At 50.6% G+C, this 25,542-nt stretch overlaps 1 protein-coding gene across 1 annotated transcript in view; it reads left to right on the top strand.

The window, feature by feature from the left end:
• Positions 1–25,542, top strand: part of SPAG17 (sperm associated antigen 17) — a 1,900,597-nt gene that overhangs the window by 1,087,998 nt on the left and 787,057 nt on the right. The window contains exon 22 of the mRNA XM_086935838.1: positions 11,905–12,228. Coding sequence (XP_086791964.1) covers positions 11,905–12,228 — 324 coding nt within the window. The remainder of the gene's footprint in view (positions 1–11,904; positions 12,229–25,542) is intronic.

Raw genomic sequence — 25,542 nt, 5'->3', positions numbered from 1 at the left:
TAAGTAGCGCTTCTAATGTATCCGGTAAGGGACCTGGATCAGAATGTTGTTGTCTGTATAACGTGATGAGATGCTGAATCATGTATACACCGGCTAATTTCTGCTCGTCTGGGGGAAGGTTCAGAAATGTCTGTGCTACTGTATCATCATTGTATGTGCTAGGATTGTCAGCCCATAGCACTGCTGACCGGGCTAGTTCTTGTTCATCCATAGAATTGAGTACATGGTACCCCATTTGTTCTTGAAGAATTTTATCGGTAACCTGAAACAGATACTCAGGAGAACTCGGTTTTGATATGCCAGAGAGAAAAACTCTCTTGCTTTCTGGACGAATGCCTTTCCTAAGGTAATTTCCCTTACCTACATACGCTATCATTTCTTTAGTCGTGTCTGGTTCTTCAGGTCCTTCCTTCTCGGAGGAGTCATTCCTGTCACTTTCTTTTTCTTTTTCTTTTTCGTGTATTTCTATTACTGCTTTTCTAATTTTCTTGTACATACTTGCTATACAATTCAGTTTATCATGGTTTCCGTCGGCTATATTTTGACCCCACTTGTTTAGTGCTTCCATCTCTTCCTGGTCTACTCCAGGCCTGTCTCGTTCTCTTATTAAGCAATTTATGAAGAAACGTAATATACAACCTTGAGTGTCAGCTTTCTGGTGAGCCAGGGCCTCTTTAATACTTTCAGGATCTTCCCCAGTCTGGACAAAATGATATATTCTATCTAGGTGTTCAGTCATTCCTGGAAATAACACTAGGTAATCTGCAACTTTTCGTAAGCGTAGTGATGCTAACAACATTCTATCGTCTTTACCGGGTACTGGATCATATCTGCAAAATGGAAGGGGTTCTTTAAGCATGTCGAGACGGGGTGATTGGGGTGTACGTTGTTTCAACATGTCCCTAAAGTTTAATCTGTGTGTTGCTGGCGGAGTCTGGAGACCTCCTGTCGCACCTCCTGTAGCGGAGGCTTGAAAATTGTATGTCTGTGGAGTCGGTATCTGTACCTGAACTTGTCTCTTACTAGGATCAGGCGCAAATGGATCTAGTGTGTCAATCTTAGATGTGGGAAGTGGTGGAGGTGGAGGAGGGGGCGGAACAGGCTGTCGAACGGGTGAACCTTGTTGCGGTAATGGCTGGATATTGTCTTGGAGCGGATTGCCACCTCCGTCACCGTCAGTAGGCGGGACGCGGGCACGTGGATTGGTGTAAGCGGGTGCTACATCGTCTAGATAGGAAGCAAGGAATATATCTTTGGTGGTCCTGTGACTTACTTTAGTCGGAACCAATGGTGGCGGCAGATCTTTCGGTATTTCTGAAGTGGCTTCAGGCAAACCCTCGGCCACTAAGTACATGCCATTTACAAGATTGTTTCGCATGCGGTCTACTTGTTCTGCTTTTACTCGGATCCCTTCATTAACTAATTCGTTTTCTCGGACTCTATCCGACTCTTCTCTATGTCTGTCTTCTTTTCGGAGTGCTTTTTCGGCACGTTTATGTGATTCTTTACGCCAAAATTCTATGGCGTCTTTCTGAGATTGTCTGGCTTTCTTTTTCCATAGCGCTTCTTCTACCTTCATGATGCACTCGGCATCCCATGTTCCTGTAACGGGCCATCTGTGTCTCTCGTCTAGGTGCTTGGTATAATCGGCCCATAAATCTAGATACAGTATGGCATCTAAGCCATGCTTATGGTACATGAAATTTCCAGGAGTGTCCCTAGGGGGGATAGGAATTTCTTCCTCTAGCATCCCTTTCCTAGTTCCTATCTGTCTTAATTTATTGAAAAACGGCATCTTGTTACTTAGTACTGGATACTCGATACTTGTTACTTACTCTGAACACAGCTAGTTACACAAAAACACAATAATGTACATCAAACAATCACTCATACCACGACATTAATTACATGAAAACATTTTGAACACATATGACTACCCACGATACTAGATGTACTGCTAAACAGCACAGATACACTGTTGAGAACAGTGCAAGAACTTGAATACCTGATATACTGCTAAACAGTACAGATACACTGTCTAAAACAGTGCAGACCGTGTTTGTGTACCCAAACCCGTCTTTACCGGATACATAATAATGCACCCGTCTAGATGCGTCCCCAGCAATGGTACTCACCGGGAAGCACGGAACAGAAGGCCTCGGAAAACTCGACTGGACTGGACCGGACTGGACTCGACTCGACTCGACACGTGAATACTTCGGAAACTGGTGGGCCTCTTGACACCTCGGACCTTGCTTCTTTCGGCTAGGCTCTGGTCGGGATCCTCCGCACTCCTCACCGCCTCGTCTGGGTGCTGATCGCAGTCTCCGTCACCTCCGTAGGCCTGAGGGAGATACAGGAAATCCTGCGGGTACGCGTAATTGTCCGTCTTGACTTATGGCAGGGGGCAAAGGTTGCAACGCACCAACCGGCGCGTAAGGTGGGGGAGGGGTCCCTATTCGGGCGCCAAAATAATGTGGTAAATATTTGATTTACCGTCCTAATTTCTATGCAGGTAAGTACTTAAACAAAAATAACTCAATCGGAAAGAAAGACGCAGAGTCCGTGGTGTTAGAGTTCTTAGGGGTTTTATTCCTTAAAAAGGAATGGTTCTTGAACCGGATATCATGTTCCTGACACCACTGGGGTTCAGGAAGGGATAGAGCATACTTTATTGACAAGACATAACTTTTATACTTAAAGCATATACTGAAAACCAATACAGTAGGCGTAACAGCTGAGAGAAACAAGATAAGAGTACACACGTGTTAGCAATACGTAATCAGAAGGCGTGAACTAGACGTGAACATAGAGGTGTGTGCTAGAAACGTCACATGAAAGTGTCACAAGTGGGTGGGTACATAGCAGAATCTTGCAATGTCAGCAGAAATCTGAGGTCTGGATGCGCGCGCAGCTGCATGACGTGTGATTGACGTGAAGCTGGAGGGTGCAGGGGACTTGACATTTACACTAGCGGAAAGAGACAGAAGTCTGGCATGTCAGATCAACTCGTACCTATATCATATCTGATATCTAATGTTTGGGAACCATATTATCTAGAGGGAAAGGTCTCTTGGGCAGAGGCTATTCTATACTGACTGTGAGTGCGTGTATAAGCGTCTACGTGTCTGCATGAGATGCGAGGGGGCATGGGCCTACCATGGTAACGGGAGCTATGAATTACTTGCACGGAGACAGTGAGGCCGGGCCCTTTGCTCTGCAGCTGGAAGGATGTTTACTTGAACTAGTAGGCAGGAATGCATTTTCGAGGAGCGGAGCAGATAATTCGAAGGTTGAATACAGTCTTGGCAGGCAACAGGCTGTGCTAAGCGCCGTTAGCCGCACAGGGAGTAAGGCAGAGGTCACGGGTACAGAGGCAGCCCAGGCTGAGGCATTCAGTGTCAGAAGGCAGGAAAAGGCTCGATGGCAGAATTCAGGGCCTACTTCGCCAGAGCTGAAAAACGTGTAAAGTACACCACAAAAAGACGTTGGCATGGCATACTTAGAAACGGAATATTCAACCCGTTCAGGGTGGATCTGGAAGAGGACATGTTAACGTTGGACGCAAATGTATTTGCGTCTTCATAGCTGGCACAGGAGGGAAGTTACATGCACTTTAAGCTTGTACATGGAGACGGTGGGGTACACGTTAGGGAACATTTCTTGACCATAAAATTTATATTTCCTCAAGGTGAGTCCCCACCTGTTCCTCAAGGTGAGTCTGAGGGCTGCTGTCTCAATGTGAGTCCCCAAACTGTCCCTCAAGGTGAGTCCCTAAACTGTCCCTCAAGGTGAGTCTGAGGGCCGCTGCATTAAGGTGAGTCTGAGAGCCGCTACCTCAAGGTGAGTCTCCACCTGCCCCTCTAGGTGTGTCTAAAGGCCGCTGACTAAAGGTTAGTCCCAAAACTGTCCCTCAAGGTGAGTTTGAAGGGCCGCTGCCTCAAGGTGAGTCTGAGGGTCGCTGTCTCAAGGTGAGTCTGAGGGCCGCTGCCTCAAGGTGATTCTGAGGGCCGCTGCCTCAAGGTGAGTCTGAGGGCCGCTGCCTTAAGGTGAGTCTGAGAGCCGCTGCTTCAAGGTGAGTCCCCACTTGCCCCTCCAGGTGTGTCTAAAGGCCGCTGACTGAAGGTTAGTCCCCAAACTGTCCCTCAAGGTGATTCTGAGGGCCGCTGCCTCAAGGTGAGTCCCCAAACTGTCCCTCAAGGTGAGTCTGAGGGTCGCTGCCTTAAGGTGAGCCTGAGAGCCGCTGCCTCAAGGTGAGTCCCCACCTGTTCCTCAAGGTGAGTCTGAGGGCTGCTGTCTCAAGGTGAGTCCCCAAACTGTCCCTCAAGGTGAGTCTGAGGGCCGCTGCCTTAAGGTGAGTCTGAGAGCCGCTGCCTCAAGGTGAGTCCCCACCTGCCCCTCCAGGTGTGTCTAAAGGCCGCTGACTAAAGGTTAGTCCCCAAACTGTCCCTCAAGGTGAGTCTGAAGGGCCGCTGCCTCAAGGTGAGTCTGAGGGCCGCTGCCTCAAGGTGAGTCCCCACCTGTTCCTCAAGGTGAGTCTGAGAGCCGCTGCCTCAAGGTGAGTCCCCAAACTGTCCCTCAAGGTGAGTCTGAGGGACGCTGACTAAAGGTGAGTCCCCAAACTGTCCCTCAAGGTGAGTCTGAGGGCCGCTGACTAAAGGTGAGCCCCCAAACTGTCCCTCAAGGTGAGTCTGAGGGCCGCTGCCTCAAGGTGAGTCCCCACCTGTTCTTCAAGGTGAGTCTGAGGGCTGCTGTCCAAGGTGAGTCTGTGGGCCGCTGACTCAAGGTGAGTCCCCACCTGTTCTTCAAGGTGAGTCTGAGGGCTGCTGTCTCAAGGTGAGTCTGAGGGCCGCTGTCTCAAGGTGAATCTGATGGCCGCTGTCTCAAAGTGAGTCTGAGGGCCGCTGCCTCAAAGTGAGACCCCACCTTTCCTCAAGGTGAGTCTGAGGGCCGCTGCCTCAAGGTGAGTCCCCAAACTGTCCGTCAAGGTGAGTCTGAGGGCCGCTGCCTTAAGGTGAGTCTAAGAGCCGCTGCCTCAAGGTGAGTCCCCACCTGCCCCTCAAGGTGTGTCTAAAGGCCGCTGACTAAAGGTTAGTCCCCAAACTGTCCCTCTAGGTGAGTCTGAGGGCAGCTGCCTCAAGGTGAGTCTGAGGGCCGCTGCCTCAAGGTGAGTCTCCACCTGTTCCTCAAGGTGAGTCTGAGGGCTGCTGTCTCAAGGTGAGTCTGAGGGCCGCTGCCTTAAAGTGAGTCCCCACCGTTCTCTTGTAGCAGATGTAACTTGTAACTCATTGATCCTTATGTAAAGCGCTCTGATACCTCCGGGTCAAGCCAGCGCGTATAAAACTCATAAAATGAAATAAAATAAATGCGAGTCTCCAAACTTTACCTAAAGGTTAGTCTGAGGGCCTCTCCCTCAGGGTGAGTCTGTGGGCATGTCCCTCAAGGTGAGTCCCCAAACTGTCCCTCAAGGTTAGTGTGAGGGTCTCTCACTCAAGGTGAGTCTGAGGGAATGTACCTCAAGGTGAGTCCCCAAACTGTCCCTCAAGGTAAGTGTGAGGGTCTCTCACTCAAGGTGAGTCTGAGGGAATGTACCTCAAGGTGAGTCCCCAAACTGTCCCTCAAGGTAAGTGTGAGGGTCTCTCACTCAAGGTGAGTCTGAGGGAATGTACCTCAAGGTGAGTCCCCAAACTGTCCCTCAAGGTAAGTCTGAGGGTCTCTCACTCAAGGCGAGTCTGAGGGCATGTCCCTCAAGGTGAGTCCCCAAACTGTCCCTCAAGGTAAGTGTGAGGGGCTCTCACTCAAGGTGAGTCTGAGGGAATGCACCTCAAGGTGAGTCCCCAAACTGTCCCTCAAGGTGAGTGTGAGGGTCTCTCACTCAAGGTGAGACTGAAGTCCTGTCCCTCAAGGCGACTCTGAGGGCCTCTCCCTCAAGGTGAGTGTGGGTTACTGTCCCTCAAGGTGAGTGTAGGAGGCTGGCTTAGTATATAGTGCACACTTATGTAAGTGGGCACCCTGCAATCCTTATGGTGGTTTTACTGGTTATAGACACCCTTAGAAAGCTCTTTAAGTGGTAGCTGTGTAGAGCAACCTTCATGCTTAGTCCAGAATGAGTGTAGAGCAGCTGGTTTCACCAGAACGTAATCTTATTGGTATAGATAAAGCGAAAAAGAACCACACAATATATTTATTAAATATGTATTTATTATAAGACACTCACTAACACATCCAGATATCTCCTACCTGCAGATATACACAATGCACACAATACTTTGCTTAGAAAACAGGTAAGTAGCACAAATACAAATACACAGTGGTCGTAAGGGGAAGACCAAACCATATACTAAAATAATGGTATGCAAACCACGACTCAAGTCTAGACTATATAGTAGAAGTGCTGGGGACCCAAGGAACACCCTGAGGGAAGTAACCAGGAACCCCACGTAGCCCGTGTGCAGAGTGGGAAAACGACCGCTTGCTCAATTCAAGTCAATTGTTAAGTCATGGTTGCAATTTTGAAGCAGAAGGACCCTTCCCGGCAGACCATGAATAAACCCTGTGGAAAACAGAAGGTTGTAGTGCCAGCCCACCTGTGGATACCTTTGGAACCAGGATAACTATACCAGGGAAGCTGGGTGCATGGTGTGAAGTGGCGTCGGAAACCGCTGTCAAACTCAATGGAGAACTTCAGAAAGATGGCGCTACTAGGGAAGGTGAAAGGGGTCCGGTGGAACCCAAAGGTGGATTCAAGATGAGAAGTAACTGCAAGCAGAGGGGGCAGAGTCTATGCCACTCAGGAGTGACCAGGAGGCAGGAAAGACGAATGCCCACTGATGTTGGGTGTTGCAGGGGAGATGATGGTGACCTTGGAGCTGCAGCTGTGTGGACCTGGCGACGCTGTGGTACACCAGGATCTGTCCTCCATCAGATATCGAGAGTTGAGGGGTCGTTGTCCGTCGGGAGCACCAACAGCAACTGCCCCCAAAATGGAAGGTGAAAAAGGTACGGTGTCGGGACCAGCAAGGTTCAAGTGACTCATCACAAACAGGGGAGTCAGAGTAGGCCCAAGCAATCAGGGGAGCCCACTGGAATAAAAAAAGACCCTAAAAAAAACACTGGCCGGAGGCACTGGAGTTGCAAGAGGACCTCGGGCAGCTTATCAAAGATGCAGGCCCACAGTGCAAGTGATGCGGTGAGGACGAAGATCTTGGTCACAGGAGATGCTTGGGGTTGGGGCTACTTGGAGCCCCAAACTCTTGGAAGATGGAAGCCAACAATCCTTTGCAACGGCAAGTCGACGTGGTGCACAGGGGTTCTGTTGCAGTGGTTCCAACGAGGGATACTGGCCTCAAGTTTGGTGAGAGGACAGGACAGGCCTCGAGGGAGTTGCAGAATCACCATCTGTGTTGCTGAGCCTTTCAGAGTCCGTGGGAGCCTAGGAGCAGCATACCCGTCAGCTTGGTTCTGTGCCTGCAGACCCAGGGAAGTTACTCCTTCACTTCAAAGGAGATTTCTTCTGGTGTCTTGAATGTCCACAGGCCTTGTAATGTTTCTGTATGAATCACGGGAACAGACGATGCAGCAGACTTGCAGGATGACAAGACCAGGATTAGCAGAAGTCTTCCCACTTGCAGTCTCGGAGCCCAGAGCGAAGTACAGCGAGGTCCAGAGTGCCCAGACGGTCGAAGAACAAGTGGTGTCTTAATATGAATCTTGTCCCACAACAAGTTCAGGGACCCACCCACAGGTCCCTAAGGAAAGGTTTTGGACAGTTCAGGGTACCCTCCTAGTGGATGGGCTGGACAGTGGAGAGGATACTCCCATGTGGTCTGGCAAGTTGCGCGCAAGAGCAGAGCCAACGGCTCCCTGAACTGGGTTGAACTGGACTATGTAAGGAGAGCACCAAACGTGCCCTGGAAGTAGTCTCGGTGGTGCTGGTAAGCCCCCCACCCTGCCCCAATACACTAAACCTTGTCTGGGAGGTGGTCACACCTCCCTGTGACAGAATATCTATTGTTCTGCCTTCCCCTGGTCGAGCTTGGGTCAGCAGCAGGAGGGCAGAACCGTGTCTCTGGTCGGCAGCAGCACTAGCTTTCTGTCCTGTTCTGGAAGACTAGTACTGGGAGCTTTACAGTGCATGGAATCATACCACCGCACCGTTTAGGTTGTGGGGGTATGATTCTGACATGTTTGATGCCAAACATGACAGGGTTCATTACAGCCAGTTTAGAGATAGTCATCGTGTAATGACACATGGCCACTCTATATATCTTAATGGTTGATGCACTTACGATCCGGGAGAATGAACTCTGAAGGTTGTAGAGGTGTCCTGCTCATGCAAGAACACCTCACACTTAGAACTGAGCACCCTGCCTTCAGGATTGAAAGGCCTGCTTTTAGGGGTGACTTTCAGGTTTTAAGTGCAGTGACCTTAGATATAGGGAAACCTATATCTGTCGTAAGTGGTGCATGCACCAGTTGTAATGGCAGGCCTGTCGTCCCAGTTTGTGTAGTCTCCCATGGGTGGCATAATACATGCTGCAGCCCATGGGGGACTCCTGGTGTACCTATGCCCTGGGTACCTCAGTATCATATACTAGGGACTTGTAAGGGCACACTAGTAGCCAACTGGGGATATACCCAAGTACTCCCCAGAACCAATTTAGGGGAGAAAGCACAGAGACTGGGATCCTGGTTAGCAGGATCCCAGTTAGACTAGTCTGGAACAGCAAAACACCAGGGAAAAATATGGGGTAACCATGAAAGCAGATCCTACTTCCCTACAGTGAGCCTGAAGGTATCTTCCTCAAGGTGAGCTCGAAGACCTCTCCCTTAAGGTGAGTCTAAGGGTCTCTCCATCAAGGTTAGTCTGTGTACGCGTCCCTCAATGTGAGTCTGAGGGCCTGACCCTTAAGGTGAGTCTGTGGACGCGTTCTTCAAGGTGAGACTGAAGGCCTGACATTCAAGGTGAGTCTGGGGGCTTCTTCCTCAAGGTTAGTCTGTGGACGCGTCCCTCAATGTGAGTCTGAGGGCCTGTCCTTCAAGGTGAGACTGAAGGCCTGACATTCAAGGTGAGTCTGAGGGCCTCTCCCTCAAGTTTAGTCTGTGTCCACGTCCCTCAATGTGAGTCTGAGGGCCTGTCCTTCAAGGTGAGTCTAAAGGCCTCTCCCTCAGGTGACTCTCCCGCAAGGTGAGTCTGAGGGCCTGTCCCTCAAGGTGAGTCTGAGGGCCTGACCCTCAAGGTGAGTCTGAGGGCCTGACCCTCAAGGTGAGTCTGAGGGCTTCTTGCTCAATGTGAGCCTGAGGGTCTCTCTCTCCCTCAAGGTGAGTCTGAGGGCCTCTCCCTCAAGGTTAGTCTGTGGATGCGTCCCTCGATGTGAGTCTGAGGGCCTGTCTCTCAAGGTGAGTCTGAGGGCCTGACCCTCAAGGTGAGTCTGAGGGCTTCTTGCTCAAAGTGAGTCTGAGGAGCTGTCCCTCAGTGTGAGTCTTAGGGCCTGTCCCTCAAGGTGAGCCTGAGGGCCTCTCTCTCAATGTGAGCCTGAGGGTCTCTCCCTCAAGGTGAGCCTGAGGGTCTCTTCCTCAAGGTGAGTCTGAGGGCCTTTCCCTCAAGGTTAGTCTGTGGACGCGTCCTTCAAGGTGAGACTGAAGGCCTGACATTCAAGGTGAGTCTGGGGGCTTCTTCCTCAAAAGTGAGTCTGAGGAGCTGTCCCTCAGTGTGAGTCTGAGGGTCTCTCCCTCAAGGTGAGCCTGAGGGTCTCTCCCTCAAGGTGAGCCTGAGGGTCTCTCCCTCAAGGTGAGTCTGAGGGTCTCTCCCTCAAGGTGAGTCTGAGGGCCTGTCCCTCAAGGTGAGTCTGAGGGCCTTTCCCTCAAGGTTAGTCTGTGGACGCGTCCTTCAAGGTGAGACTGAAGGCCTGACCCTCAAGGTGAGTCTGAGGGCCTCTCCCTCAAGTTTAGTCTGTGTACGCGTCCCTCAATGTGAGTCTGAGGGCTTGTTCTTCAAGGTGAGTCTAAAGGCCTCTCCCTCAGGTGACTCTCCCGCAAGGTGAGTCTGAGGGCCTGTCCCTCAAGGTGAGTCTGAGGGCCTGACCCTCAAGGTGAGTGTGAGGGCTTCTTGCTCAAAGTGAGTCTGAGGAGCTGTCCCTCAGTGTGATTCTTAGGGCCTGTCCCTCAAGGTGAGCCTGAGGGTCTCTCTCCCTCAAGGTGAGCCTGAGGGTCTCTCCCTCAAGGTGAGTCTGAGGGCCTCTCCCTCAAGGTTAGTCTGTGGATGCGTCCCTCGATGTGAGTCTGAGGGCCTGTCCCTCAAGGTGAGTCTGAGGGCCTCTCCCTCAAGGTTAGTCTGTGGACGCGTCCCTCAATGTGAGTCTGAGGGCCTGTCCCTCAAGGTGAGCCTGAGGGTCTCTTCCTCAAGGTGAGTCTGAGGGCCTCTCCCTCAAGGTTAGTCTGTGGATGCGCCCCTCGATGTGAGTCTGAGGGCCTGTCCCTTAAGGTGAGTCTGAGGGCCTTTCCCTCAAGGTTAGTCTGTGGACGCGTCCTTCAATGTGAGTCTGAGGGCCTGTCCTTCAAGTTGAGACTGAAGGCCTGACATTCAAGTGAGTCTGGGGGCTTCTTCCTCAAAAGTGAGTCTGAGGAGCTGTCCCTCAGTGTGAGTCTTAGGGCCTGTCCCTCAAGGTGAGCCTGAGGGCCTCTCTCTCAATTTGAGCCTGAGGGTCTCCCCTCAAGGTGAGTCTGAGGGACGCTTCCTCACAGTGAGTCTGGAGGCCTGTCCCTCAAGGTGAGTTTTGAGGCTCTCTCCCTCAAGGTGAGCCTGTGGGCCTGTCCTTCAAGGTGATTCTGAGTGCCTCTTCCTCAAGGTGAGTCTTAGGACTTGTCCTCCAAGGTGCGTCCACACACCGCCCCTTAAGGGGAGTTTGAGGGCCTATCCTTCGAGGTGAGTCTGAGGGCCTCCCCCTCAAGGCGAGTGCCCTCAAGTTGAACCTGAGGACCAGTCCCTCAAATGGAGTCTGAGGGCCTCTTCCCTCAAGGTGAATCTGAAGGCCTGTCCGTCATTGTTAGTGTGGGTTGTAGTTCCTCAAGGTGAGTTGGAGGACCTGTCCCTCCAGGTGAATCTGAAGAACTGTCCCTCAATATGAGTCTGAGCCACTGTCCCTCAAGGTAAGTCCAAGGAACTTTCCTTTAAGATCAGCCTGAAGAATTGTCCTTCAAGGTGAATCTAACAAACTGTCCCTCAAGACGTGACTGAAGGCCTGTCCCTCAGATGAGTCTGAGGGCCTCTCCCTCAAGGTGAGTACCAAGAACTATCCCTCAGGTAATACCATCAAGTGCATATACCCGGATGGCCCTCAGGGTGAGTGCCAAAAGGTGTCCTTCGAGATGACTACAAAGATGTGTCCCTCAAGGTGAGAGAACTGGTCCTCGAAGTGAGTCCAACAAACAGCCCCTTGATCTGAGCACAAACACCTGGCCCCAGAAGGAGCAACCACTTTTGTTCAAGTGCCAACGTTTGTATATATCTCTACAGAGCCTAGAAACTCAGAAAAAGGGAATGAGGGAGCTTAAAGACATGTAAGGAATCTCACGATGCACACTACTTTCCCTCTGTGTGTCTTCAGCCACCTGTAGACACCGCAAGGAAAGCGTCCTCCTCAGTACTAGGGTGGGGCGTGTACTTGTGGGTTGTGCACGAGCCCACAGATAGCAGACTGAGACCTTCTGCCAGCTTCACAAGGAGACCATACAGTGACCATGTGATGATGTAGTCAAGACCCTTTCCTTCCTAGGCATTCACTAATTCATTGAACTGTGTACGTCCGGCGTGGGGGCTGTTCCTACCACAGTCTTGATGCTAAGGCTTCTTGACTCTGTGGTGGACGAAAAGGAAAATAATGATTCAGATGTTGTTTCTTTCAGGCCTGGAAGGAGGAGCAGGACCGGCTGATGGAAGAAGAGCGTCTGAAGGAAGAGCAGAAAGCACAGAAGCGAGGGAGAGGTGAAGGCAAGAAGAAAGGCAAAAAGAAGGAGCGGGGCGGCTCCGCGGATAGCAAAGCGTCCAAGACATCCAAGGATTCCAAGGGGTCCAAGGATTCCAAGGGCTCCAAGGGATCCAAAGGATCCAAGGGATCCAAAGGATCATCCAAGAAATCCTCAAAGGGCAAAGGGAAGGCAGAGCCAGCAGAGGGCCAGGAGACTGTCCATGAGGACGCAGCGCCCGCCCCGGCAGAGCGAGTCTACCCGGTAAGAAGAACCTCGATGCTGATGGAGGCTCGGTCTGTCTGTCTGTCTGTCTTTCTGTCTGTCTGTCTGTCTGTCTGTCTGTCCGACAGAGCGAGTCTACCCGGTAAGAAGAACCTCGATGCTGATGGGGCTCGTCGGTCTGTCTGTCTGTCGGTCTGTCTGTCTGTCTGTCTGTCCGGCAGAGCGAGTCTACCCGGTAAGAAGAACCTCGATGCTGATGGAGGCTCGGTCTGTCTGTCTGTCTGTCGGTCTGTCTGTCTGTCTGTCTGTCTGTCCGACAGAGCGAGTCTACCCGGTAAGAAGAACCTCTATGCTGATGGAGGCTCGGTCTGTCTGTCTGTCTGTCCGACAGAGCGAGTCTACCCGGTAAGAAGAACCTCGATGCTGATGGGGCTCGGTCGGTCTGTCTGTCTGTCTGTCTGTCCGACAGAGCGAGTCTACCCGGTAAGAAGAACCTCTATGCTGATGGAGGCTCGCTCTGTCTGTCTGTCTGTCTGTCTGTCTGTCCGACAGAGCGAGTCTACCCGGTAAGAAGAACCTCGATGCTGATGGAGGCTCGCTCTGTCTGTCTGTCTGCCTGTCTGTCTGTCTGTCCGACAGAGCGAGTCTACCCGGTAAGAAGATCCTCCATGCAGAAGAGACATTGATGGGGGCTCACTCCAACCGTCTGTCTGTCTGTCTGCCAGAGTAGTATAGACATTGATGGAGGCTCAGTCCAACGGTCTCTCTGTCTGCTAGAGTAGGATAGACTGTGAGAAGTTGGCCTGGCAAATGCTGTCCACTATTCTAGTGGGCACCTTGCACCAGTTCAAACGACCCTCATTGATGGTAGGTTTAAAGACAACCTTTATTGAAAGCTATCCTAGTCGTAGCTGTGGAGAACAGCCTTCGGGCTAAGTCTTGAAGGAATGTAAAGCAGCTTGTTTTACCAGTCTATAATCTCTTGATTGATCAAATGAAAGTACACCACACAAGGTATATATATAAAATATATGTATTTATTCTAAACACAACCCATCTAGTCTTTTTATGAGGCTAGAGGCCAAAGTACAATACAGCACACAGTAAACTAGCACAGTATACGTTTTGCCCTAGGGGACTCACAAACCATATACTAAAAAAGTGGTATAAGAACCACGTGAGGAATAGAAGTGATGCCTAGGCCCTGTAGAACCGCTGGGGCAACCAGAAACCACCCAAGGTAGGGACGCAGGAGACCCACTGAGGAGGCATGCAGTGTCTACACACAGCCGCGAATCACCATTGACTTCTCTGGTGAAAGTTTAAGTTACAAAGTTAAAGATTTAGGACACTTAGAAGTGGAATGCGAGTGAACCCCTTCAGTACTAGACACTTCGAGAGTCAAGACCCACGGGAGCACCGAAGTACTTGTGTTACCTCACCCAGGGAAGCCGGCTGCATAGGTGTCTTTACGTGTCGGGTTTTGTCGTCCATTCCTATGGAGAGCTACAAAAAAGTGCTGCAGGCGACCAGGAGCAAAGTGTCCAGATGGATCCAAGGGTGGATCGAAGATCTGAAGAACCCGAAAGCAGAGGGGACAGAGTCTGGGTCACTAGCTATCGACTAGGCTGGCGACAGGAAGATGCCAGCCGATGACAGGTGCTTTAAGGTGAAGTAGGTGAAGCTTGACTCCTCAGACACGAGGACCAGGAGGCAATCGACGACGTCCAGGTGCTGGATTCGAGCTGTCCCACGAAGGATGTCGAGTGCTGCAGCGTCAGAATCCAGATTGGACCCAACAAGCCTTGGCAACAGCAACCCACGCAAGATGACAAGAGTGGCTTCGGTGCAGACCAGCAAGGTCTGAAGGACTCACCCTTTGGAGGGGAGTCAAAGCACGTCTGGAGCAACCAGGAAAGATCAAGAAACAAAAGTTTGCCCTTCGTGGGGACCCACTAGCCAACGACTAGAGATCCCGAAGCTGGGGTGAAGAAAGCAGGCCCACGGAACACTCGTGGAGTGTAGGCCTCTGAGCTTCGGTGCAAAAGATGCTCAGTGCAGGCGCTTCAAATACCCTAATGCACAACTTCAGGAAACTTCGGGAAGTAGGTGCAGTTGCAAAATTGCAGGATGTCCAGGAGTTCTGGTCCCACGTCTCTCGTGATAGCTACAGGTCTCAGCTCTGCTGGGGACTTGTGTCAGCCTCGGAGATTTCTGGAAGCCCATGTCCTGTGTCACAGATTCTTCGGGATACATCGGAACCATGAAAATGCAGACCGGCAAGATGCGTCTTTGGTGCCAGTTTGAACAGGGAGATCACTCCTTGACCTGAAGGGAGATTTCTTCTGTCTTTCAGTCGATATGGAATGTCGAAGGTCCAAGATTTTGTCTTCAGAGTTTCATCCAGGGTAATCTAAAGTCCTAGGTTCCTATACTTATATTAAGTCTAGGGGTTGGGCTAACTCTAGGGTCCAACCTTTGGAGGAACTGGAGAGGGGGTGGTTACACCCCTTCCCCTTTGTCCAGTTTTATGCCAGTGCTGAGTGCCCCAGCAACTGGTTTGAACTGGGAAATGCATGGCGCACCTTGTGTGCCCCAGGCAGTGTCTGAAAAGCATTCACTGATTGCAACCCACCCTGCCCCAATACACTAAAACCTGTCTGGGGAGGTGCTGGCACCTCCCTGGACAGGAAACCTATTGTCCAGGCCTCCCCTGCCGGAGTTTCGTCCAGCAGCAGGAGGTCAGACTCGTGTCTGTGGCAGCTGCATCCATTTTGTGATGCTGAGGCTCTTTAAAACAGTTACCGGGTGTACCAGTTTGTACATGTCTTCTCCCTCTAGAAGGGTGGAATTCTACACCCACCACCAGAACTGGTGGGGGGTAGGATTCCAAAGTGTTAGACACCAAACACAACATGTTTTGATGCAGCCAAACCAAAGTTAGCATTTACCGCAAGGTTATAATGCACTTAAGAGTATATGGTATGGCTGTACCATGGAACAGCTATAAGGAAGTGTTTCCAAAAGCTGCAGAGGGGCTCAGCTCATGCTAGGGCACCCTCTCACACAAAACCAAGCACTCTGCCTTCAGGATTGTCTAGACCAGCCATATGAGTGACTTATAGGTTACTATGTGTCTATATATATATATATATATATATATCCACACCAATCCCATCCCAAAAGGAACAGGTCCGACACATGCTCGGTGATTCTAAGTTCATTTTTATTTAAAAGGAGGCTCTGTTGCTGAAATAGCGAAACGCTGGGGCAGACGCGTTTCAGCCTTGCGGCTTTCTTCAGTGCCCGCTTCACTATGAATGACAAGACGCCGTAGGGGTTCGTGATTTTAAAAGTCCAGAAGAACTTGTCTGATTGGCCCAACCTCCTCGGCTTTCACCTCCGTCTCTCCCACACTGATCCAGGACGGAGTTTTGATGTCTCCCACTGAGGCTGCAGCTACAGTGAACTGCGTTCTCTAACATCTAGTGATGCCCCAAACACAATTTGGCAGTGGCAGGCATTCTGCTCCGATGAATCACGGTGGGGGCAGTGATGATAAAAATTAGTTCGAGTCACCTTCACGTAGCGGCCCATTACAGACCGCCGCATGCTTTCTCCCCACGCAGTCTCAGACTCAGGTGAGTGTTCCTTGACCATCCGGGGGGGCGCCGTGTTGTCTCTTCGAGAAACCACACCACTCTTTCACAAGTAGACGCGGAGCTCCTGAACGAAAGGCGTGCCGGATACACGGTACTTGCAGACCGTTCACATCTCCACACCAATCCCATCCCAAAAGGAACAGGTCCGACACATCCTCGGTAAGCATGGGCGGAAAATCCGTTTCGCTCGCGGATTTTGCGGATTTTCGGGAAATTCGCAATCCGCGAGATTCGCGAATCTCCCGCAAAATCCGCAAATCCGCGAGCAGCGGATTTTGCTCGCACTGCTCGCACTGTTCGCGTGAGTTCGCGCCCCGCGAATAAGTGCAAAATTGCAGAAATACGATTTTAGCAAACTGAAAGTAACTACTTACCAGGTTCAAAAGTTCAGGCTCATCATTAGTAGCCATTTCCTGTAGTGCTTGCTGAGGGGCCCCTCCAGAGTTCAGTTGCCAGTTGCAACTATTATGTGACCCTGCTCTGAACCTCAGAATAGTTACACATATGCCACAAAGGTCCTGAATTACAGCTAAGGGAGACAAGCAGGAGCCAGGCTGGCAGTTCAAATCCATTAATCAGCCCCTAATTCATTATTGTCAGTTGGGGCAGGGCAGGTGTTGTAACTAATTTTGCAACAATGAAAGCACTTAGCAAGTGCAAAAGTTCACTAATCAGGAAGCACTAAGGAAGCAGGTGCCAGCTAAAAAAATATTCTGTGACACATTAATCAGCCCCAAATTAATTCAGGTCACTTGAGGCAGGGAAGGTGTGCTTGCGTTGCCACAATAATGTACACTGACTGGACAACCAGAGGGTGCTGTGATGAAACAGAGGGTGGCATGGGTGGGCCAGAGGGTGGCATGAGTAGTCAGAGAGTGGCAGTGGTGACAGAGAGTGGCAGTGATGAAGAAGAGTGTCCCAAACAGGCTGGACACGTAGAAACAACAAGTTCGCGAAACTTGCGACCCGACAGGTAAGTTCGCAATTTGCGACATTGTACAAAACCCTCGCGAACTGGCAGAAACCCGCGCAAACACACAAAAAAAAAAAATCCGCAAATTCGCGAGAATTCGCGGATTTTGCGGATTGCGAGTTCGCAAATCCGCAAAATTCGCGAACGCGGGATTCGCAAAATTCGCCCATGCTTAATCCTCGGTGATTCTAAGTTCATTTTTATTTAAAAGGATGCTCTGTTGCTGAAATAGCGAAACGCTGGGGCAGACGCATTTCAGCCTTGCGGCTTTCTTCAGTGCCCGCTTCACTATGAATGACAAGACGCCGTAGGGGTTCGTGATTTTAAAAGTCCAGAAGAACTTGTCTGATTGGCCCAACCTCCTCGGCTTCCACCTCCGTCTCTCCCACACTGATCCAGGACGGAGTTTTGATGTCTCCCACTGAGGCTGCAGCTACAGTGAACTGCGTTCTCTAACATCTCGTGATGTAGTTTGCTTTGATATTTAAATATGTATTATAAATACACTACTTTGCATTGAAGAATGAGTGGATATATAAATATAATGTCACTGACCATGTCATGAATGATGACAATGATGGAGGCTCAGTCCAACTGTCTGTCTGCCAGAGTAGTATAAACATTGATGGAGGCTCAGTCCAACTGTCTGTCTGTCTGCCAGAGTAGTATAGACATTGATGGAGGCTCAGCCCAACTGTCTGTCTGTCTGCCAGAGTAGTATCTAGACATTGATGGAGGCTCAATCCAACCGTCTGTCTGCCAGAGTAGTATAGACATTGATGGTGGTTCAGTCCAAGTGTCTGTCTACCAGAGTTTCTTCTGTGTCTATAGGAGGAGGCTTCACTTTACTGAACCCTTTGAGAGAACATGGAAGCTATTGTCATGTCTATGATGTCACAGAAGCATACAACCAATCATAGAAGCTGCTATCCATGGCTATGGTGTCACAGCAGCGTATAACCAATCATAGAAGCTGCTATCCATGGCTATGATGTCACAGCAGTATATAACCAATCATAGAAGCTGTTGTCCATGGCTATGATGTCACAGCTTAAGGTGAGAGTGCACAGAATCTGTGCACTCAACATGATGTGCACTACTCTCAGACCCTTTAGGTTCCTTTATTACAACATAAACATTTTCAAAACTTCAAATCAATCAAACTCTTTTTTTGTCTTTCTAATTTGTATTTAATATTGAAATCTTGTTTGAGATTTTTGCATAGGTACATTTCCACATTGACATTGTTATTACACTCGTATATATGTCAGCAATGTTACATCACCTTGTGCATGTCCGTTTCATTAGACATTAGATAGATCAAGGTTCCGTGAGGATTCCCAATGCATTTCAGGTTTGTGACCCTTCATCAGGGGCACTGTAAATACAACCTAACACGCATGTTACCAAACTAGGAACAGCACTTACTATTGAAACAACAACCAATGTTACCATAGATCTGTGTATTGATAATAGCATTGTTACCACCCTCGACATTTGAACTGTTGGTTAAATGTATGGCCAAAAGCAGCCAATGCTTGTGATTAAAGCAGAGATACCTGTGATTGTAGAAAGAGAAAAGAATGAAAATATGAACACCAACTTGGTAGTAACAGAAAGTGTAAACACCTGGCAATACTGGTTCAAAGCATACTGGAAAAATGGAACAAAAACAAACTCCAAGCTTCGCCACCATCCCACTCTTTCCAAGTTCTACTAGTGATCCCAGCATGCACTAAAAGTTCTTACTTAATGGATAATCCAATGCAACACGGCGAACAATGAAGAAGTTGTAGGTTGAAACACTGAAACAATAAAAGTATACCCGAGGTACTACATTTGCACGTATCTCCCAAAAGAAGATTGAATGTTTGAACATGACGTAACCCAAATGTCTGATAAAGGCTACAGCTTGAGAAACAATCAGTGCTTCCATCTGTCAAGAAAGCGTACAACCTTTTTAGACATCCGAGCTGAAAAACGCATAACTAACAAATGCTATTAAATCACTAAACCATCTACCTGATTCTCCTGCCCTCCGAGAGTGCAATCCTCCGTGCACGTATTGTTATGAATCCCTGGGCGTGCATGTTAAGAAGTCTTCAGGGAATGTAAATCAAGTGCTCTCAATAATTGAGCATGAAAAGAGACTCCTTGAATTGATCTCAGGAGCGTAAACCGCCCAGATGCCTCCACTGTCCATATAACGAATGCAAAAATTGTGCCTGAGCATAAAAAGCTCTACAGCCCAACTATTTTAACCTCACAATCGAAAGAAAAGGAATTACGAAAAACTCCTCTAATTAATGCCAGAGTGAGTCTGAAATGTGATGGAAAAAATGAGTAAAAAACAGAAAGCGTGTGTTTGTGCCATACGAACAAAAGGAAAGAAAAGGCCCCAGAAAAAGTGCAGCTACAATGCATTCATTATTCTCCTTCCAAATTACACAGAATGATACAGTTTGTGACAAGCATTTTTGAGAGTGCACGCAGGTGTGTGGAAGATGTGTTAATGGTTATTCTTATCTTGTGCATGTCCAAACATCTGGAGCAGCATCAATTTCTGGACGATATACAATTCGGCTTCCGCCCAGCCCACGGTACCGAAACAGCCCTACTCACTGCTATGGAGGACCTTCGATTGCGTGCAGACAGGGGTCAGGCAGTAGCTCTGATTCTGCTGGACCTGTCTGCCGCATTCGATACGGTAAATCATGGGATTCTACTGGAGAGACTGAGGGAGGCCGGGGTGGGTGGCACTGCCTTGCACTGGTTTCGTTCCTTCCTGCGGAATAGGAAGCAGGCTGTATCCCTTCCTCCGTTTCAATCTGCCTTCTCCCTGGTGTCTCATGGGGTGCCTCAAGGCTCGTCCATCAGCCCGATTTTATTTAACGTGTATCTAAAACCATTGATCACGTTGATAAAATCTCACAGGCTAAAGGCCATCAATTACGCAGACGACACTCAACTCATCCTCTCCTGGGAGTGTGAGGAGTCGATTCCTTTGGAATCCTTTCAATATTGTCTGCGTGACACGGCTGGCTGGCTACATAACAACTCACTACAGTTTAACGCCTCCAAAACTAAGGTTTTGTTCTGTGCTGGAAGTCGGATCCCTCGCCCTTTCCCGGTGGACTTTTGGCCCCCAGAATCCTCGGAAAAATCTCAGCCGGTTACCACTGTTCGCAATCTGGGAGGTATGATGGACAACAAACTGAACATGGAAGCCCAGGTTGCGAACATAGTGTCCACCTGTTCGGCCCTCATTCGGTCCCTACGTAAGATCTTGCCACTGCTTCCCTTACAGGCCCGGGCATTAATAGTCAGGTGTACTATTCTAAGTCGCCTCGACTATTGTAATGCGCTGCTACTCGAGTCTCAAGGCCTGCTGCTAGACAGACTTCAAAGAGTACAATCTGCCGCTGCTAAACTGGCCCTTGGCTGGCCTAGGAGATCCTCGGCCACAGCGGCGATGGCTGAACTCCACTGGCTCCCGTTAAAACAGCGAGTGTCCTTTAAATCCCTCTGTCTCGTTTTCAAAGCCCTTCATGGACTTGGGCCCAGGTCTCTGCAAGCCATGTTCGACTGGTACACCCCAACCAGAGCACTTCGTTCTACAACGGCATGTCTTGTAAAAGTGCCAAGATTTAAAAAAGTTAGGTCTGGAGGCAGATCTTTCGGAGTTGTGGCCGCCAAACTCTGGAACTCTAGAACCCCTAGATATCCGCCAAATGAAAGAACTCCTTCCTTTTAGGAAACGTGTCAAAACTTGGCTGTTCCCAAAGTGTTAACTTAATGGTCATTGTACTGCTTACTCTCCCCCGTGCTTCCCCCCCCCCCCCTCTGAAGATATCTCAGCACCAGGATGCCTGTAAGGTGACAGCTGCGCTATACAAATGTTGTAAATAACTAAAATAATAAATAAATAAATGTCAGTGTGCGTCTCTCCTATTACAAGAAAAACAAAATGTCTAGTTTGTCATTGAGTCCTTTTGGGATTAACGTATCTAAATGCTTAATCTAAATGGTTTTTCTCTTTACTGTTAGGTGTGCAATGTTGTTTGAATTAATTACTTGTTGTTGAAATATGTTTGTGCTACGGTACATTTTTTGTACACTTTGAACCAATGTTTGTATAAAATATTGATTGCCCCTGGTTCAGGTGGTTAGGGCTGCCCCTGTGGTGGTTAGTTATATATTTATCCAAGAGCATCCTGTGCCGCTGTTGGCGCTGAGGGTGGCATTCTGCCTTCTCTTTCACACAACAATGGTTGGACACTTTCTCCTCATGATTTACAATGGCCCGAGTGGGGTCACTCTTTGAACATGTTTCAGGATCCTAAATCCCCCCATATAGAGACTCCACCAGGCATATGAGTGCATGGAACAGCCTATCACAGGTAAGTAGCTTCAACAGAACATAAAATGCTACAGATTCCCTGCGTTATCTATTGGGGGTCCTACGTCCCAAGGCATATGAGTGCAAGGAACAGCCGTCACAGTTAAGTAGCTTCTTATGTACATCAAATACTATAGCATTCCTGCGTCACCTTTTGGGGTCCTACATCCCAAGGCATATTAGGGTACAGAACAACCTAGCACAGGTAAGTAGCTTCTACAGTACATCAAATGCTAAATCTTTTCTGTCTCATCTGTTGGGGGGTCCTACATCCCAAGGCATATGATTGCATGAAACAACCTATCACAGGTAAGTAGCTACTATAGTACATCAAATGCTAAATCTTTTCTGCCTCATCTGTTGGGGGTCCTACATCCCAAGGCATATGATTGCATGGAAGAGCCTCTAATAGTTAAGTAGCTTCTACAGTGCATGACCCTCCTGGTAGGTCACTTCCCCTACGCACATCTCCGCCCATGTGCCCCTGCCGCTGCTGAGGTCTCGCTCGTAAGTGTGCTTTTCTGTCTTGGTGCCCCATTTTTTTTGCCTTCAGTGTAACTGTTTTCCCCCTCTTTGTGCCCCGTGTTTTGCCTTCTGTGCTACTGTTTTCCTGCTCCTTGTGCCCCGTTTTTTGCCTTCTGTGCCACTGTTTCCACCCTCTTTGTGCCCTTTTTTTTGCCTTCTGTGCCACTGTTTGCCCCCTCTTGTGCCCCGTTTTTTGCCTTCTGTGCCACAGTTTTCCCCCTCCTGTGCCCCATTTTTGCCTTCTGTGCCACTCGTCTCCCCCGCCGCTGTGTCACCTGCGGCCCCACTCCCCTGACTGACCACTGCCCATTCGCTGCTCCCGCCTCCCAGCTGCTCCTCCCTCCCACCTCCCCATATATGCGGACCCTGCGCGGCCATGCCGCAGGTGCGCCTAAGGCAAGCCGGTCTGCTCCCGTCTGCGCCCGTCTGCACCTGGACCATGCCCAGTGACAGGAACTCTGGACCCCGCACACACCACGATACCTGCCTCCGCTTCGACTCCAGCACTCTCCACATACTCAACGCCGGACGATCCCACACCTGCTGCCTGGCCGCCCGAAACGCACCCTAGGACCCTTCTCCTGCCGGAACTGCACCTTCACCAGCATCCGGCCCGCCAACCCAGCCAACATGGGAACCAACTTCCTCAGATATATCCTGCTCAACACCCACGCAAAACATGCCGTCGAACTCTGGGACCTACTCGACACCAACGCTCCAGACGTCGCCTTCCTGACTGAGACCTGGCTGACCCCCTCCTCGGCACCTGACATCGCCATACCCATCCCGGAAGGCTACAAGATCATCCGCAAGGACCACACCAACGGAATAGGAGGGGGAATTGTCATCGTCCACAGAAACACTCATAAAATTTCGACACACGCCGACGCACACTCAGCACCGCCGAACACCTGCACTTTCAGATCCTCACCGACCCCAACACCACCCTGAGAGGCACCCTCATCTACAGACCCTCGCCTCCACGGACTACATCCTCCTTGGGGACCTGAACTTCCACCTCGAGAACAACAACGACGCCAACTCCTCTACCCTGATCGGCAACCTCAGACTCAGACAACTCGTCACAGCACCCACACACTCCGCCGGCCACACGCTTGACCCCATCTTCTCAGCAAGCACCCATGTCTTCTTCGACCGCACCACCGAACTCCACTGGACCAACCACTGCTGCATCCACTTCACCTTCCGGAAACCCACCACACACCACCGCACCCAGCAGATGCCTCGCCCCAGCTGGGGCAAGATCACCGAGGACCAGCTAACCGCCACCCTCGTGCAGAACCAACCCGCAGATCCAACTGACCCAGATGCCGCAGTCTGCAGCCTCAGACAATGGATCAACGACTGCGCCAACACCCTCGCCCCGCTCAAGAAACCCCCGGACACCCACACCAGCAAGAGAGCCAGCTGGTTCACCGAAGACCTCCAGGCCTCTAAGCAAACCTGACGAAAACTAGAAAAAAACTGGACCCGCGAAAGAACACTGGAAAGCGGTACAAAAGGGGGTGGTGATGGACTCAGCATCTGAAGAAATCAAACACTCACACCCAGTCAATCCATCACCGTTCTTTAGCCCACTCTGCCACCCCAGTTCAGACATGGCCATATGCAAATCAGTCTGACCCTGTGCCTCATGGGAACAGTCCAGCCCGAACTGCCAAGCCATGCCTTCCCTGGACCAGAAACAAGCTTCCTAGGACCGGTTTCTGGTATTACAGCCGTCTTCAGCCAGGCTTGCTTGAATCCAGTGGCAAAGTGAGCAAGGGACTCACGTCTGAGCATACCCTGCCAACTTATGGTGAACAAAGCGGTACAAAAGGGGGTGGTGATGGACTGAGCATCTGAACCAATCAAACACTCACGTCCAGTCAACAGATCTGGGTTTAGAACACTGGAAAGCTACACAGCCCACGGGAACGCCACCCGCCGACACCACCAACTCATCAGATCAGCCAAAAGGACCGCCTTCAAAGACCGCCTAGACAACAACGCACACAACAGCAAAGAGCTCTTCAGCATCGTGAAGGAACTCTCCAAACCCAGCTCCAACACCAACGACATCCCACTGTCACAAGACCTGTGCGACTCGCTGGCCACCTTCGTCCATCGCAAGATCACAGACATCCACGACACCTTTGACGCCGTCACCACCGGCAACAGCCCACAACACTGCTCCCACGACCACCACCCGCACCAACCGTCTGCGCGCCTGGACCAACATCAACGACAACGACACCATCAAGATCATGAACACCGTCCACTCCGGTTCCCCTGAAGACTCCCTTCCCACACCACATCTACAACAAAGCCAGCAGCACCATCACACCCCACCTCCGGAAAACCATCAACATCTCCTTAGAGACAGCAACCTTCCCGAGAGCTGGATGCATGCAGAGATCAATGCCTTACTAAAGAAACCCAAGGCGGATCCCAAGGACCTCAAGAACTTCCGACCCCATCTCCCTGCTCCAGTTCCTGGCGATGGCCATAGAAAAGGCCGTCAGCAAACAACTGATAAGCTTCCTTGAAGAGAACAACATCCTGGACCCATCCCAGTCAGGGTTCTGCAGCAACCACAGCACCGAAACTGTCCTCATCGCCGCCACCGACGACATCAGGAACATGCTCGACAACGGAGAAACCGTGGCCCTCATCCTTCTGGACCTGTCAGCCGGTTTTCGATACAGTCTGCCACCACACACTAAGAGAACGCCTCCACGACGCCAGAATCCAAGAGATGGCCCTGGACTGGGCCACCTCCTTCCTCTCCGGGAGAACCCAGAGCGTCCGCCTCCCCCCCTTCCTTTCCGCTCCGAAGCCACCAAGATCATCTGTAGCATACCCCAAGGCGCATCTCTCAGCCCAACGTTGTTTAACGTCTACATGGCACCACTTGCCCAAGTCTCCCGACGGCAGGATCTAAACATCATCTCCTACGTCGACGACACCCAGCTGATCCTCAACTGATCCTCTCGCTCACTAAGGACCCCCACAACGCCAAAACCAACCTCCACGAAGGAATGAAGGCCGTCGCCGACTGGATGAGGAACAGCGACTGAAGCTGAACTCAGACAAGACGGAGGTCCTCATCCTCTGCTCCACCCCCTCGGCCTGGGACGACTCCTGGTGGCCGACAGCACTAGGAGCACCCCCTACACCCACCGACCACGCACAAAACCTAGGGGTCGTCCTCGACTCCACACTCTCCATGACAAAGCAGCTTAATGCTGTCTCCTCCTCCTGCTTCAACACCTTCCGCATGCTTTGCAGGATCTTCAAGTGGGTCCCGACTGAAACAAGAAGAACGGTCACCCAGGCCCTTGTCAGCAGCAGACTGGACTACGGCAACGCACTCTACGCAGGAGCCCCAGCCAAACTCCTGAAACGACTTCAACGCATCCAGAACTCCTCCGCACGCCTGATTGTCGACATCCCCCACCACAGCCACATCACACCCCACCTGAAAGACCTGCACTGGCTCCCGGTCAACAAGAGGATAACCTTCAAGCTCCTCACCCACGCACACAAGGCACTCCACAACCCCGGACCAGGTAACCTCAACAGACAACACCCCCGCTCGCCAACTCCGCTCTGCAGACCATGCCCCCGCCACCGTCCCCCGCATCCAAAGAGTGAACGCCGCCGGCAGATCATTCTCCCACCTTGCCGCCAAGACGTGGAACACTCTCCCCATCCGCCTACGGCAGACCAAAGACCTTCTAACCTTCAGGAGACTTCTCAAGACCTGGCTCTTTGAACAGTAGCAGCACCCT

Source organism: Lissotriton vulgaris, chromosome 8, assembly GCF_964263255.1.
Source record: "Lissotriton vulgaris chromosome 8, aLisVul1.2, whole genome shotgun sequence".
Taxonomy (NCBI): Eukaryota; Metazoa; Chordata; class Amphibia; order Caudata; family Salamandridae; genus Lissotriton; species Lissotriton vulgaris.
The sequence above is the reverse complement of the archived record's forward strand: the minus strand, read 5'-3'. Positions and strand labels throughout refer to the sequence as shown.